Source organism: Chenopodium quinoa, unplaced genomic scaffold (genome assembly GCF_001683475.1).
Source record: "Chenopodium quinoa cultivar QQ74 unplaced genomic scaffold, ASM168347v1, whole genome shotgun sequence".
Classification (NCBI taxonomy): Eukaryota; Viridiplantae; Streptophyta; class Magnoliopsida; order Caryophyllales; family Amaranthaceae; genus Chenopodium; species Chenopodium quinoa.
Window position 1 is genome coordinate 3,082,109 of NW_018743405.1, and position 16,291 is coordinate 3,098,399.

Below are 16,291 nucleotides of genomic sequence, written 5' to 3' on the forward strand. Positions count from 1 at the left end.
TGTCATACTTAGAAATTGATTCTTCTTGAATCTGCATTTATAGTTACGCCAACTTGTATTAATAGTCTCCATTACACATCTTTTCTCGCTTCAGGAACCATGTACTTTTCCTATAATAATAAAAACAGGACACATTAGTAAGAAATGGAAGTCTGAAACCAATGGACTAACTCATAATATTTCAAGATATATGAACCTAATTTATGCAAAGTAAATAATATAACATACCAAAACATACTCCCATATCTTATTATGAGTGGGCAGATTTCAAAAATCAGTGTAGTTAAGCGGCCAAAGAAGAACTTAAATTCATCAACAATTTCCTTTGTAGGTCCAATTGGTTGGCCAAATGAGTTCAAAATAATAACTTGGCGCTCCTCTCGTGTGCGAGCATGAACCTTTGTAATCTTTGTTGGCCCTCAATGCTTCTTCTTTTTAGCCTCTATTTTAGTTAACGTATTAGTTCAAGTAATTTATTTAATATGATAATAAGCTATAGTATTTATACATGACTAAAAACTAGAGTAATTTGAGAGTAAATAACAACATACCTTCCTTCTCATACCTTCCTTCCTCTAATTCCAATTCAGAACCAACACCATTGTCATTGTCATTGTCATTCATCTGTAGATCATATTCAGTTTCATCCCATCTTATTTGTATTGTATTTGTTCTATCATGATCTGTTGCAATCATTTCATTCCTTTGTAATCGCATTTTTAAAGAAGCATTTGAGTTATTATCACGAACTTGATGTAGTTGAAGATGCTTCTTCTTTTTAGCCTCTATATTTGTTCAAGTATTAGTTAATGTATCTATTTACTATGCTAATAAGCTGAAATATTCATTACTAATTCAAAAAAAGAGTAACTTCAAAATATTAATTGACTTACCCTCCTTTCCATATTCAGCTTGTACCTCCATTTCCAATTGATAATCAACAGGGGCGGACCCAATTAAGTGACATGGGGGGACAGCTGTCCCTCCAATTTTAAAAAAAAAATTAAAAAAAAAAAAAAAAAAGCAAAACAAATCGCACAGCTGCTCCATTTCAATCTTCACTCCAATTCGCCATTACCACTACTCCACTAGTCCACTGCGTCGCTGCTCCACCATTCCACCAACCGGTGACCGTCGAGGCTTCGTGCGTGTGTGGTGCGTCGCTGCTCCTGTGCGGCTGTCGGGCTGTGCTCCATCTTCAGTCTTCGCTGCAGGTGCGTGCGTGAGTGCGTCAGGCGTCACTGGCTCGCTGCTCCACCGACCACCGCCTGTCCGGCTGTCCGCCTTGGCCCCTGGGTTCCTCACCACTCGCTGAGTCGCTGCTAAACTTATGGTATGTCTTGCTAAGTTGCTAACCCTAATTCGAATTTCGAAATTCCCAATTTGTTAATTTGAAATCCCCAATTCACCAATTGTTAACCCTAATTTCCAGACTTTTGTTGAATTATTTTAATTTTAATTGCAATATTTGTTGAATTTTAATTTTAATTGCAATTTTAATGTTAGGTTTTATAGTATGCATTTATGCAATGATGTGAATTGTGGAAATTCCGAAATTGAATAATTGATATATATTTTTTAATGTAATTAGGAAATGTCAAATGATTCACCTAATTCAAACAAATCCAAGGCTACTAGAAAACAACCCGATCTTCGACAATTCTTGTCTAAAAGAAAGAAACTCCATGAAAATGAGTCAAATAACTCCCCTTCATTAAGCCCCCTCAAAGTCAAGAAGATGATATGGAAATGGGTGGTTCAAGTACTTGTAATGTACCATTGGAGGAAAATTTGGTATACGATGTTGAACTTCTTCCTCATGATCCGGGAAAAAGAATAAACATAATGGATTACCCCGCAAATGAACGAAATGCAGTTAGGGGGGGTTATATTCTTAAAAAACCTTGCCAACCAAAAACTCATGACTTTCCTCAAAGACAAGTGTCTGGTTTACGTCGCTTTAGTGTTCATTGGTTCAAGAAATGGGATTGGCTTGAGTATAGTATTGAAAAAGATGTTGCATTTTGTTTTGTATGTTACTTGTTCAAGAATGAAGTTGATAGTTATTCGGGGGGTGATGCATTTGTTGATGGAGGGTTTAGGGCATGGAATAAACCGGAAAGATTTGAGAAGCATGTTGATGGAATTAACAGTGCTCATAATCTTGCTTATGAGAAATATGTGAATTTAAGAGATGGAAAAAAAAAAATCAATCTTGAATGTGTTTGACAATGCAAGTGAGGTGATTAAAAGTGAATATTTTATCCGCTTGAATGCATCTTTAACTTGTTTAAGGTTTCTTTTGGGGCAAGGTTTGGCATTTCGTGGACATGATGAAAGCGGGGAGTCATATAATAGGGGTAATTTCCTTGAGCTTTTGAAATGGTTAGGAGAAAAGGTTGAGGAAGTAAGACAACATACTCTTGAAAAAGCACCTAAAAATTGTCAAATGATTTCCCCTTCTATTCAAAAGGACATTATTAATTGTTGTGCCAAAGAAACAACTAGGTGCATAATAGAAGAAGTTGGTGATGATTACTTTGCCATATTAGCCGATGAGTCAAGTGATGTGTCCCAAAAAGAACAACTAGCTCTTGTTTTGCGCTTTGTTAATAGAGATAGTGGAAAGGTAATGGAGCGATTTTTAGGCATTGTTCATGTTGGTAATACTACCGCTTTAACTCTTAAAGATGCAATGACATGTGTCAAAAATAAGTTGCGAAATAGCATGGGTGATCAACTTATGAATGATTGTTTGGTCACTTTTATTGAGAAGGATGTCTTCCTAAGAGTTTTCGATGAAAAAATTGTTGATCGCTTCCAAAATATGAAGACTCGAAGGATGAAAGTGTAATTTTAATGTAATGTTTATGTAATTTTTTTCATCATTTGAATTGTATGACTAAGTATGTTTTTTATTTTGAAATTTTAATATTAAGTATTAACTAATTTGTGTGTTTGAGTTTTTTTTTTGTTTTTATTTTTTGTTAAGCTATTTGTAAGTTAAGCATTTTGTCCCCTCGAATTGAAAATCCTGAATCCGCCACTGATAATCAACATAGTTAAAGTCATCATTGACTTGCTCCAAATCATTGCAATTTTCATCTCTTAATATGGTTGTATGAGTTTTATTTGCTGCAACCATGTCATTATTGTTTTCTAATTGCTTTTTTCGGTTTTCAAGATACACTGACGTGGACCCCGGAGAACAGAATGACCTCTTTTTCTGCCTTTTTTCTGATATAAAACCTTGTTGCTCTTTCTCAGGATTATTCAATGTGGGTTATTTCTTCTGGTTATATTGTTCTTGATCCTTCTGAACACAATTTTGTAGGGCTTGGTGATGCTTTCGTGTAGGATTATTTTTCCTCGAAAATTCACCCATCGTTTATGCCTGAGCTATACATATATATATATATATATATATATACATACATATAATATATATATATATATATATATATATATATATATGTGGAGTACACATTGAAAGGCATAAATATTAAATTAAGGGAAAAAAACCATATGTGCAGTATTAAGTCAGAATTTTTCTTAAGGTTTTACCTTACTTTTTTGGCAACTGATATTTTCAGTTCCCATGTCACTAGGGGTTTGATCTTCTTCAGCAAGCCCATCATATTCAGACGTTGACTCTTCATCCTTGTCTTCCACTAGTTCATTGAACTTTCCATTTTGAACATCTAGACAACGAGTTTTTTCTTGCAAAATCTTGTTAGAAAAGAGTTCAGCTCCTGCACCACCTTTAGTCTTCATCCGTTCTACATTCTTTTCCAATTTCTCAAATCAAAGTCGTTCATATTCTGAAAGTTGACTTCGCTGTATTGAAAATTTAGACATATTACCTTTCATGTGTAGCAACAAAAAATCAAATACAAGCAAAAGCATTAGCCTAATTGTTACTCCCTCTGTCTCATTTTACTTGCAACATTTTGACTGGACACGTTTGTCGATGCAAATGTTTGACTGTTGATATCTTTTATTATATATTTTAATAAGTTATAAAAAGATTATATTAAGAAAATATACATTAAAATAAACCCAACAGCATCTTACATAATTATATTGACTTTCATATAATAGCTAGAAAAGATGGTCAAAATGAGATGTGTGAATATTGCAAAAAGTTAAATAGTTGCGAGTAATTTGGGACAGAGGGAGTATATGAAATTAATAAAAAAGTTTAAAACAGAATTTTTTCCTGCTCACTTCTATTAGGAAAAAGATAAGAGGATTCAACCAAAGACACATATATAGACATATTAGATTATAGAGATATTAGAAGTAATGCAATAAAATACTATATTGGCTACATGATGTGACAATGAGTTATTTATAGATTTATAATTAGCTACACCGTTTGGTGTTTCCTTCCCCAAATTTCATAGAAGAATCTAGGCCTAGGCAAAATACTCGGGTCATAGATATTACATTACATTGGTTCATAATAAGCACAGCAAGACAACAAAATGTAGATCTAATAATTTAATACGCTAGTCGTTGGAGCACGCACGTATGCGTGCGTCCCCTGACACTAAAATATGTAAGCTTTGTAACTGAGATCGTGTTTTATAGTTTGGGGTGTTATTAACATGCTGATTAGGGGACTTGATTTAATGTTTTGTAAAAATAATTTGTTGTATTGTTAATGTTAATCGTGTGTGATCTTGAATATCCAATATTTTTTTGATCGAATATTCATAAATTTTGGATCGGATGCGGCTCGATTCATCGGATTTTGAGAGTTTAAAACAATCACTAATTCTTGATATAAGTTTATATAAATTTAATTAATAAGTTTATAATAATTCTAATTTTTATTCGCGTAATTAATTTTTATCTTCAAATTTGTTTTCTCATTACCATAAATTGGATGTTCTTGTGTTTTTAGAAATAGCAATAAGGACTTTATATAATAGAGTAAGTTGAATTCTAATTTGGTTAATTGATTAAATAAGTATTTAAGAGTACTATTGTGTATGTATAAACATGAAATGCATGATAATGCGTTTTCTTTCTCATATAACTACTTTATTCCTTTTAATAGTACTAATTAATAACCTCCCTCTCTCTCTCTCTCTCTCTCTCTCTCTCTCTCTCTCTCTCTCTCTCTCTCTCTCTCTCTCTCTCTCTCTCTCTCTCTCTCACACACACACACACACATTTATCTCCTTTCTGACTTTATATCTCCGTTCTTTTTTTTTTAATGAGTTTGAAATTAAAGGTTCACTTGCTCACATTTCTCCCTTCCTTTAATGCCCCAAACTCTTTCTCCCTATCTTTCTTCTATCATAATTCTTCTTGTCCTTATTCCATTTAAAAAAAAAAATAGGCTTTTAAAACTATAGGTTGTACTTTCTTGCCTCCTTCCCCTCCTCCCATATCAATCTTTCTTTCTCTCTCTCCTGAGCCCTCTATCTTAGCTTTTCTTTATCTCCCTCTTTCTTCTGGCCTCTCTCTGTCTCTCTCTCTCTCCCTTACTCATATCCCCTTATCTCTAATTAGCACTCTAACTTTATTCGGTCTATCGACCTCCTCTATCTCTCTTGGCCCTCGTTATCTCACTCTCTTTTTCCCAACTCCTCTTTCTTATTCTCTCTTTCTCCTAAATCCTCTTTTCCAATCTCTTGGCTCCTCTCTCCCATCTCATGGCTCTTCTCCCCCAACCCTTCTCTGTCTATCCCCTAACATGTTCTTTAATTTACTCTTAGCTCATGTCCTGCCTTTTCTCTTTTATTTTATTTTACCTTTTCTCTCTTTCATAGCACGTTTCTCTTTTAGCCCATCTCCCCTTCTCATGACCTTGCCTTCTCTCTCTTAAGCACCTTCATCTCTCAACCCCCCTCTATCTTTCTCTCTCTTTTGACATTGTCTTTTGGTCTATATATCTATTCTTTATCTTTCTCTTGGCCTCTTTTTATTTCCCAACCCATTTCTCTCTCTCTTCCATCACTTTTCATTCCTGGTTCCCTCTCTTTTTTTCTCTCTACCCCTCTCTTCCTTCCCCATCCCCCCCTCTTTTTTTTCTCTCCATCTCCTCCTATTTCTTCCTCTCTTTTTCTCTCCTCTCTCGAGTCTCCTCCACTCCTTCTCCCCTTACCTATTTGTTACCCTTTATCTTCCTAAAGTTTTCTATAAGTATGATTGTATTAACATAAAAAAAAATAAAAAAAAACATTTAGACATGAATCTAACATGATTTTTTATCATAATGTTGAAAATTTTAGGCCTTGTTCTATTGACCTTATTTTCACTCATTTCAGGAAGAATAAGTTCATATAAGGGTTAATAGGTTTAGATAAGATAAATTTAGAAAAAATAAGTTCAAATGAGTTGTGATAAGATTTTATCAGGGCTACCCAAGTTCAATTTATTACTAAAATAAGTTCTAATAAGGGTTAATAAGTTCAGATAAAATCAGATAACTTCATAGAAGTAAAAATCAAGTGAATAGAACGCACTCTTATTCTAAAAGTGTTAATCAATTAGATGCCTCAATTGTCACGAAATCACGCTGTTTAAAATAATATTTACTAATTATTCAAAAAAAGTGTGTCCAAATATAGTTGTCAAAATCTAGTCCCCCTATCTTGCTATCTCTTTTTTTTTCCCTTCCTTTAGCTTTCTCGTTATTTCACTTGTCTTTTTGTAATTTTGACTACTTTAAAATGTAGCGCCATCTTCTCCTTAATGACACTCGAAGGGTCTGTTCTCATACGTTGAAATTAAGTTCAGTTCAGTTTAGCTCAGTTCAGTTTAGTTCAATTCAGCTCGGTTCAATTCAGCTCAGTTCAATCAGTTCAGATCCGCTCCTAATTTCTTTCTCTTATAAAAAATTCAGTTCAGTTCAGCTCAGCTAAGTTCAGTCAATGAGAACAGGCTCTCTTTCATCTCCTTAGTCTACTTGTTATGGAGAAAAAGTAACAATTTTGCAACTACATGCTTTAACAATTTTGCAACTACATGCTTTCATCAAACACCAATCAGTTTATAATTGCCCCAAGAAAAAGTGAACAAATATCGAGATAACTTGTAAGAACTCTTAAGCATCAATAAGAAGCCGAGGGTAGTACAATGACCCTTGATTATCATACTCTTCTACATAATGTTCTTAGCATACAAACGTTAAGATTCATCCAACAAAACAATGAACAAATAAAAAAAATTGAAGTTACATGGTTTGTATGGTTAATTAATTTGTTTGCTGGTTGGTTATATTTATGCTATTTGGGCAATCCATCTGTTCCTATATAGAAAAATGTGTTCGCACATAATGAAATTGCAAATGCACATTCATACAAATGGAATGACATAGCTACTAATTACGATTAATGTTAAATTCTTAGAATTGTCATTTGAGTAACATCAAATGCAAGAAACTATTCAAGGACATTTTAAAGCTATCTTAAGCTAAAACACTGAAATGGATTGCCTACTTATCTTCACAAAAAATAAAAATAAAGTGGCAAAAATTATCCAGTACCCATAATTTATTATTAAAAGTTTAACACCCAACAAAACCAATCAATTGTTTCCACCAGCAGATACTCGGCCTAGACCTCGACCGTCTTTTGATGAGCTGAAAAATGCAAACATAACACATTGATTATTAATCCTTTCATTGGAAGGGGAGCAGGAATGAGACACGGTCACAAAGATCACATACACAATATATTAGACACTTAAATTGCAAGAAAACTTAAGTATTCTTCTTCTAGTTTCTTCTTCTAGTTTTACGAGCAGGCTGATTGAACTAAGTTTTGAAATAGTTTTGTTAGTTCATCTTGAAATGGGCATTAATTAGGCACACACAACATTATTATGCCTTACTATGGCTTACCTGCATAAACAAACAATGGCTTACTAAACCCATAAAAAAAATTAAAAAAATCTAAGCAAACTTTATGCATGCATCTGCAAAACCACACCCCACTACATTACAATAAATTCAGCATATATACAATAGGTTTATAAGACATAGCAACATATTTCAATCAAAATACAAATACAAATGTACCTTCCACATTCATATGTCAAGCAAAATAGACAAAGCTAACGTCATTCAATATCATATCCATAAGAGACCCCTACTACAGATACAAAACAATTGAATAGCAAACAGGACAAAGCTAAAAAAAAAAATAGCTATATTCCATTGAATATAAAAAGACTATGACTCATATCCAACATTCTTTCTTCTAAATTCTTTAAAAGGGTACATGTAGGTGAGGAAATATGCTAAGGGGCCGTTTGGTTCACAGAAGAGAATCGGAATGAAATGAACAACGTGAATGAAATGGAATGGAATGGCAAAGTGGAAAATTTGGAAGGTTGTTTGTTACAAAAACCAGGGAATCATTCCCTCCACCACAGCACCACCACCACAGCGCAGCTCCGACCGCCGCCGAACCCTCACAGAACTCCGCCAACCGTCGCCGACCCATCCCTGACCGTCGACGACCGTCGCCGACCATCCAGCCCCCATCGCCGACCGTCGAACTCCCTCCCTGATGCTCCAGCCCCCCTCCCCGATGCTCGAACTCCCTCGCCGACAGTCGCGCCCCCCTCGCCGACGGTCGCTGACCCCTCGCTGACCCTCCAGCCCCCCTCGCCGACGGTCGCTGACCACCACCGACCACAGCACCACCTCGAACTCCCTCCCCGATGCTCCAGCCCCCCTCCCCAACGCTCGATCTCCCTCCTCCACCACAGCACCACATCGCCGACCACTCCCCGGTGCTCGCCGAGCCTCCCCGACCACTCCCCGGTGCTCGCCGAAAGTCGCCGTCCGACCACCACCGACGTATATGGGTGTTAGTGTTAGGGTTAGGGTTAGGGTGGGTGGGGAATGGAATGGGAAAGTGGGGGGGGGGGTGGGGAATGGGGAAGAGGGGTTTTGGGGTATTTTGAAAAATGAAATGGGGGAATGATTGAGGGAAAAAGTGGCAAACAAACAGGTTGAAAGGGAATGATTCCCATTCCCTTTCCTGAAACCAGCGAACCAAACGCACCCTAAATGTGAATCAAATTCATTAAGCATCATCAACTAAACACACTAACAACATGGTCACACTCAAATAGCATCACCCTCACACCTACCCCCATCACTAATAATGCAAAATTGGACTTTCCAGCATTGGTGGTAGTAGTGCCTTTCCATACAAATAATCTCACTCATCAATCATCAAAGTAGAACAATACAATTCACTAACCTAGAAAGACGCAATCCCTTATACCATTAAGAACCCAATATCCCTAAAACAATTGAATATAAGTACTAATAGTGTGATGAAATTAACACCATTTATTAGTATTCTGTTATAATAATTTTAAGAAACAAATATAGGAATTGGAGAAACCAAGAAGAGAAGAAAGTTCACCTCTGACATTATGACAAATGGTATCCCTCCCAATCCTACTGGGTAAATCTGTAGTAATCATGAAACCAAGTATATGCCAAAATGATTTTTTATTTGGGTTAGATCAGTTTTGAATTCTAATATAGCTTAACATCAGGTCATGTGATTTCTAAATAAGTTTAGTTTGTAGGTTGAATAATATGACAAATTAAAGTAGTTTAAGTTCTCTAATACTCTATTGAATGATGTGTATTACTTTTATTTGAGCTGCTTCATGAACTATATCAAATTCCTTTCCCCCAAGTCTTCGTAAAGTAGACTCACAACCTTTTTCATGACCAACCTTCACCTGCATTGAACTTGGGTAGCTACTATCTTCTTCACCTCTTCTGAAGTCCCAACATATAACAAAAGCAAAAATAGTATAAGTAAAAATATCAATAATGCTGAAAAAACTAAATTCTGTAGTGATTGATTCAGCTTCTTATTCCTCCATAAAAATTAGTGAGACTTTAAATTAAATATCATAATTTTATAGTAAGGTATATTCTAAAAATGCATCCATGAAATAGTTTATAAGAAATCGTATGCCACTCATCTCCTACTTAGTTGCTCTCTAAAGAAAAATACATCAATACACGAGAATGGACTCAACGATCCACAATGGAGGCTATACTATTAAAGTAAATAAATTACAATGTAATCAAACATATTTTTTAGTCCAGACTTTACCAAATTGCTTCGCAAGAGAATCATGTTATCTACGACACTAAAAAATACCAATATTTTAAGCTATCTTAACAAATTTAATGACATTCATACAACACTTAAAATTCACTTATTATAGCTCATAAATATCAATTTTCAGCCATATTATAAGCATGTACAAATTCTCAATTCAAGGTAATGCTAATGTTAGCTACCGATCAATAAAGTATGAGTAATAGTTTTCCCAAATGCTCACTAATACTCGCATCAAAATAGAGAAACTCAAATCAAAATAAACATGGATAATCAAGAAATCAAAAGTGAACCAGATTTAACTATGAGCATTTTGGATTAAATTACACAACTAAACTCATTTTTTCCCCTCTACAGAATTCCAACAATACCTATAAATAAACAAAATCCAAATCTAAAATTTCAAATTCATCAAAATAAACACCAAAAAAAAAAACCATAGAAATGGACTAAACATAAATGATCAAAAAAGATACCTGCCAAAGAATAAAAGGATACTAAAAATGGAAGGCATTGGAGATCGAAGAACTCACTTAATGCTGCTCTTTCGCTAGCCATTAACCTTTTCACTTCAGATCCCATTCAATCTCCCCATTTCCCCTGTACTCTCTTCATGGACAAAGAAGAAATCATTTATTTTTTTAAAAAAAAATAGTCAAAATGTGATTTTGACATGAGGTTAAATATCTACAATATAAACTTAAATTATAAGATCAAAAGAAGGTTTGTTACTCTGTTCCAGATGAATTAAGAACCCTCTTTTTCTTATAATCATAAGAAAAATTTGTTTAATTTTGCAAGCTTTATATCTTCCCGTATTTATTAAAAACATGGCAAAATTATTATAGTAATTTGGGGCTTATAAAAAAAACTGAAAATTTACTGAGGAGCAACAATTCCAGGATGGTAATAATGAGTGTTCTCGACTCTTCCAATAGTTGGAGCTGATATTCCAGCAGACTTCATATAGAAAATAATCAATAAGATACTGAATGATCTAAATCAAATATATAAATAAATAAAACCCTAGCTTTATGATGCATGGGAATATAATCCCAATTTTTTTTACCAAATTAAATCGAAACCACCCCAAAATTCTGAAATAATTTGTTACCCTCCATTTCTACATAGATAGAAATTAAAGCATCGTTCATAATCAAGGTACAAGAAATATAACGAAAAAAAAAGGAAATGAACAAAACCTTAAAAGAAGAAACAATAGCACCCAACCAATCTTCATGATGAAACAATGAAGGAAGAAACCGAGTTAATTATTATAGCATTCATATTATAGCCTAAATGTTCAAAAATTTGTAAGTTAGGTCAGGAATCTCTCCTTGGGCCCTCAAACCACCATAAATACCGACAGTCTTGAATCCCTTCGCAGCTGTAACTCCCCAGAAATCTACAAAAAAAACTAAACACAGATTTCAAGCTTTTCTTTCTTCATTTCAGACATGGAAATAGACGTCAGATTCTGTCTTGCTATCCTTTTAACTCAATATTCAGGATCAGCATGACCTAATTTGCTAACCCTACTCCCCCAACCCCCTCAAAAACTACGATCATAAACATGCAAATTGGTACAATGAAACACTTAAGAACTTATAAAATTGTGACACTTTTGAACAAATAATATAAATAGTAAACTGCATTCATGTTAGATAACATTGTTCAGGATAGATAAGAAAACACAAATATAATTCGGAAATCAGTAACCTGCTGCCAAGGTCCTTCGAGGATAAGTATAGGAGCTGCAGGTATATAATTCGCTGCAAGTACGTCCTTCACCGCATCAATAGCAACTGACGACATGAAGACTACTGTCAATTCCCTCCTAGACCCAAACAGTCTGCAAAACTGATTAAAACATGTATTGAAATAAAATGATTCAGGGTAATCCAGACACCATACAAATATCATTTTCCAAACTGAGCAACTTAATTATTAGCTTACTCTTATAAAAATCTTACAATTAAGAAATTATCTAGACCTTTTTGTTGTTGAATCCTGGAAGTTTGACAGAAATGTGATGGAAATAAATCGACATAGTTGAACAAGTTTGGACTTGCTACATTTTTAGAAAATGTGCAAACTTTTAGAGTTTTTCATATTAAATTCAAAATCTATAATACTAGAAAAGTGGGGAATGCAAAAAACGAATTTAATGAAAAAAGGAAAAACTTATAACATACTTCAGTGTCTTAGAGCTAAACAACCCACAAATTTAGGAACTGATACAACTCAACAAGACAATAATCAACATTCTAATTCATTCAATTCACTCACTAATTCACCAAACCCATTTGAATTAATCACCAAATTTGACATAATAAGGAAAAGAGAATATATACTTATAAAAAAACAGTAAACATTCATATAAGCACAACCCAAAAAAAAAAAAAAAAAAAAAAAAAACTACAAAAATCCATAAAAGCAAGAAGTCACTCATAGAGTTCGAGATACTTATTATGAGGTTTGGAGCTCCAAAAGCATTTAAGCAGAGTGCTTGAGAACTTCTCTAAGATTATCTTCCTCTCGATCTTCTCCTCTTTTCCTCCTGGAAAACAAAGCAGGGCGAGCGAGTGAGAAATACAGAAACTTTAGAGTTACTATAGCAACTTTAGAGCAACTGACAGATTAGAGCAACTGCATAAAGGATTTAAAAGCCATTTCCATATAACCTATCCAAAATCCTACTAATACAACAATCAAATAGATTAAAACTTCACTTATTCATTGACATATATAATTCCTATTTTCTAGAACAGTACCCCAAACTCAGCAGAACAAGAGGTAATAAAATAAATAGAAGATTTTCACCCAAATTCAAACATAGGCCACTATTTATCAATACTATTAACTATACGCAAGAAATCTAAACTAACTCAAGCATCACTAATTAAATCCTATTACAACTATAAATTAGTCATAATCACACTAAACTCATATCTTAATCAAAATTGAACACCCCCTTCCCCACCAAATTAATAATATTAATTAATATATCCCTCCAAGGGAGGCAATCATTCATCGGCTTGAATTGCTTAATGGACCGAGAATCCTAAATGAGTGCTAGTATCCGAAGCAGTTAATATCTTAACATAGAACCGGAATTTCGGCCTTGGCGGCCCATTCACCCTGAATCAGAACTTTTAAACTAATCTTGCTACAACAATACAAATACAAACAACCCATAATCCACAAATGTATATAACCATCATCATAAACTAAACCCTTCAATACTCACTATACAAGTACTTAAACTATTAGTGATCATACAGTCTTTCCTCTTTTTCTAAAGTTAAAGTAATATAGGCATAAACTTCATCTGCTTTAGGCTCAACCTAGGAATACAAACCAACCAAAAATAATCGTCTCATACCAGCAAACAATAATGCCTAGAAAAAGCTAAAAATTAAAGGCAAAAACACCTGTAGTTCAATATTCACAAATTGACAAAGTATCATAGAAGGAAAATTAAAATGTAGAATTTATTGATATAATTCCTTGATTCTAGTTGCTTCCAAACACACAAAACCCACCTTCAAGAATTACTCATAATTTCATAATTCAAAAAATACAAATTATAAAAGTGAAAAAATTGAAAATACAGTGTAATAAAAATGAAAAGATAGGAATAAGAAACGTAAAAATATTATAATAGAGGATGAAAAAAGAAAAAAATACTTGTTCCATCTGACCATGTGAAAAGTAGAACACTCTATCCTAGCTGTGGAAGACTGGAAGGTATTGCACAGAAGAATTTTCTAGATTTAAATAATATAAAAATAAAATAAAATAAAATAAAAAAAAAAAAAAAACAGAACAAACATCCAATAATACCTGAGTATCTTAACCTCAAACTCGAATCCACCTAACCTTGGTCCATCTTCTTCCTTGCAAAAATTAAATTTTTAACATCTAAAACACCCATATAACGTAAAATAGTGAAATTAATATTCAAATAAAGTCAATATCTTGAAAACTTATGAGACTAATACCTTAATTTTGGTGGGGTTGAATCAAAGATCCAAAGTAATCTCCTCTTTCTGGAAAAATACTGAAGAACATAAGGAGTAACCCGAATAGCAACAACCCATGCTCCGAACATCAATCTGTGGGATCGAAGCTGCTGCAGAGCTTCTTCCTTGCTTGGTTTCTTATAGAACATTCCTCCGAACATCTTTGCTTTAGGAAACCATTTGAAATCAAATTCAATAAAAGAAACTATATGAAAAGCCAGAAATAAATAGAACAACCTTCATATAAAAGGTAAAATCTAATCGAGGAGATGAACATCAAAGTATCGAACCAATTAGAACAAGAAAGATAAATGAACCTTAGCAACCGCGTCACTAAAACCGATGAAATTAAAACACTGAGAAGAAGCAAAGCCCATCGCCATGGCTTTTCAAGGATGATCGGTGGTTTTGATCTCATCGCCATCATTGTTGAAGGAGGGCATATTTTCTCTCTCTAGGTTTCTCTCTCATCGCCATCCTTGAATTAGAATTCTGAGCTTTTTTTCTTTGAGATGAGGAGGAAAGAGAAGGAGCTGAGGAAGTCGGTGAGAAAGCAGTCAATTAGTCAAAGCACTCAAGCTTCAACCAATTAGAATAACAAAGGTTTTTCAGCGCGGCAAGCCATATGGTGCGGCACGGTTACTTGTATTTTAGGGTTACTTGTATTCAGGAGTTACTTGTATGGGTTACTTGTAGGGTGTTACTTATATTATGAGGTTACTTGTATCGTGGGGTTACCTGTATGTGTTACTTGTATTCTGAGTAACTCCTACAAGTAACTCTAGACCAAAATCTCATACCAAACCAGTAATACCCTACAAGTAACCCCTGATCAAAACCAATAACACCCATACAAATAACCCTAGAATACAAGTAACACCTACAAGTAACCTGACAAAACCAGTAACCCTCTACAAGTAACCCCGACCAAAACTAGTAACACCTATACAAGTAACCCCATAATACAAGTAACACCTACAAGTAACCCCATAATACAAGTAACACCTACAAGTAACCAGTAACACCCTATAAGTAACCCTGACTTAAACCAGTAACACCCATACAAGTAACCCAGAATACAGGTAACACCTAACAAAGCCAGTAACACCCTACAAGTAACCCTTGCCGCACCATGTGGCCAGCCACATACAAAAATTTGTATTAGAATAAAGGGCAATTTCGAAATTCCATTAATTTCAGGGGTTTTGATGTAATACCGCCACAAGTTACTGTTACTAAGTTCCCATTTTTATTAAGGGTTATAGATTGGGAGTCTTCACAAATAAGGTAGACAAAGATCAATGTGGAATTGTGGATTCATGTTTTATCCAGTAAAACACCAGAAAGATTTTAGGGATTATTCTAGAGTGTAAGGACATATAAGCACCAATACACCACAAGGGCATGAGAATATAAAAATTACCCATTAAATGTACTGGAACCAATAAATAATGGTCATTATATAGTATACAAAGAATATTGAGTTTACATCGCTGTGTTCCAGCCCACCTTGAGACTAAGATAAGGGTAATAAGGTGAGTTGGGAGTTAAAATACCCAAGTACTACAATACAATTAAAAGAATACTTAGAAAAGCTAGCATACAAACTAAATACAAAACAATAGGGATGAGGATTAGAAGACTAAAGAATTGAAAGCTAATATCACGAGAGATTGAGATTTGAGAGGCTAATAACTCTTCTTCAAACTTTCGATTAAAACCCTAAAATCTAACAATACTAATGAACTACTAAAATGAGTAAAATCTAACAATGCAAACAGATAACTCTTCTTCAAACTCTCAATACAAACATTGAAATTTAACGGAATACCTTTCCTAATTTACCTCCCATTTAAACCTAATCAGCCGCATAAACTACCCACTTAACGCCACAATAAAATACATTAACACATTCTGATTTACCTCCCATTTTGACCCAATTGTCCATTACTAAGGATTACTACAGCTTAATTTTACCAATACTACTGCAACTTTTGGAAATTGAAACACGAAAGTATAGAAATTTCAATAATTATTAACTATGCAATGTCAAAAACAAAACTTCATAAATATACTTCTAAGCAAAACGAACAGTTAAAATTCTCCACTCGCGCGCAGATTTTCGAGCACCTCTAACTGAAGAAACTA

At 34.2% G+C, this 16,291-nt stretch overlaps 1 protein-coding gene and 1 long non-coding RNA gene across 13 annotated transcripts; one reads left to right on the plus strand and one right to left on the minus strand.

Annotated features, from left to right (window-relative positions):
• The first annotated feature begins 1,749 nt into the window (after positions 1-1,749).
• Positions 1,750-2,854, plus strand: LOC110739034 (zinc finger MYM-type protein 1-like). The gene is made up of 2 exons (XM_021919487.1): positions 1,750-2,221; positions 2,313-2,854. Exons 1-2 carry the CDS (start codon positions 1,750-1,752, stop codon positions 2,852-2,854), a joined length of 1,014 nt encoding a protein of 337 aa, XP_021775179.1.
• Positions 2,855-7,388: 4,534 nt separating this feature from the next.
• LOC110738983 lies at positions 7,389-15,081 on the minus strand. Of its 12 annotated transcripts, none has more exons than XR_002514711.1 (6): positions 14,123-15,081; positions 13,965-14,017; positions 11,838-12,678; positions 10,652-11,523; positions 9,399-9,766; positions 7,389-7,597 (listed from the first exon to the last, which is right to left on the minus strand). It is a non-coding gene; the product is annotated as an uncharacterized LOC110738983 (long non-coding RNA). The 12 variants fall into 12 exon arrangements; XR_002514710.1 differs by having other exon boundaries at positions 10,652-11,535; XR_002514709.1 differs by having other exon boundaries at positions 9,399-9,763; positions 10,652-10,727; positions 11,321-12,678.
• Between the last annotated feature and the right edge of the window lie 1,210 nt (positions 15,082-16,291).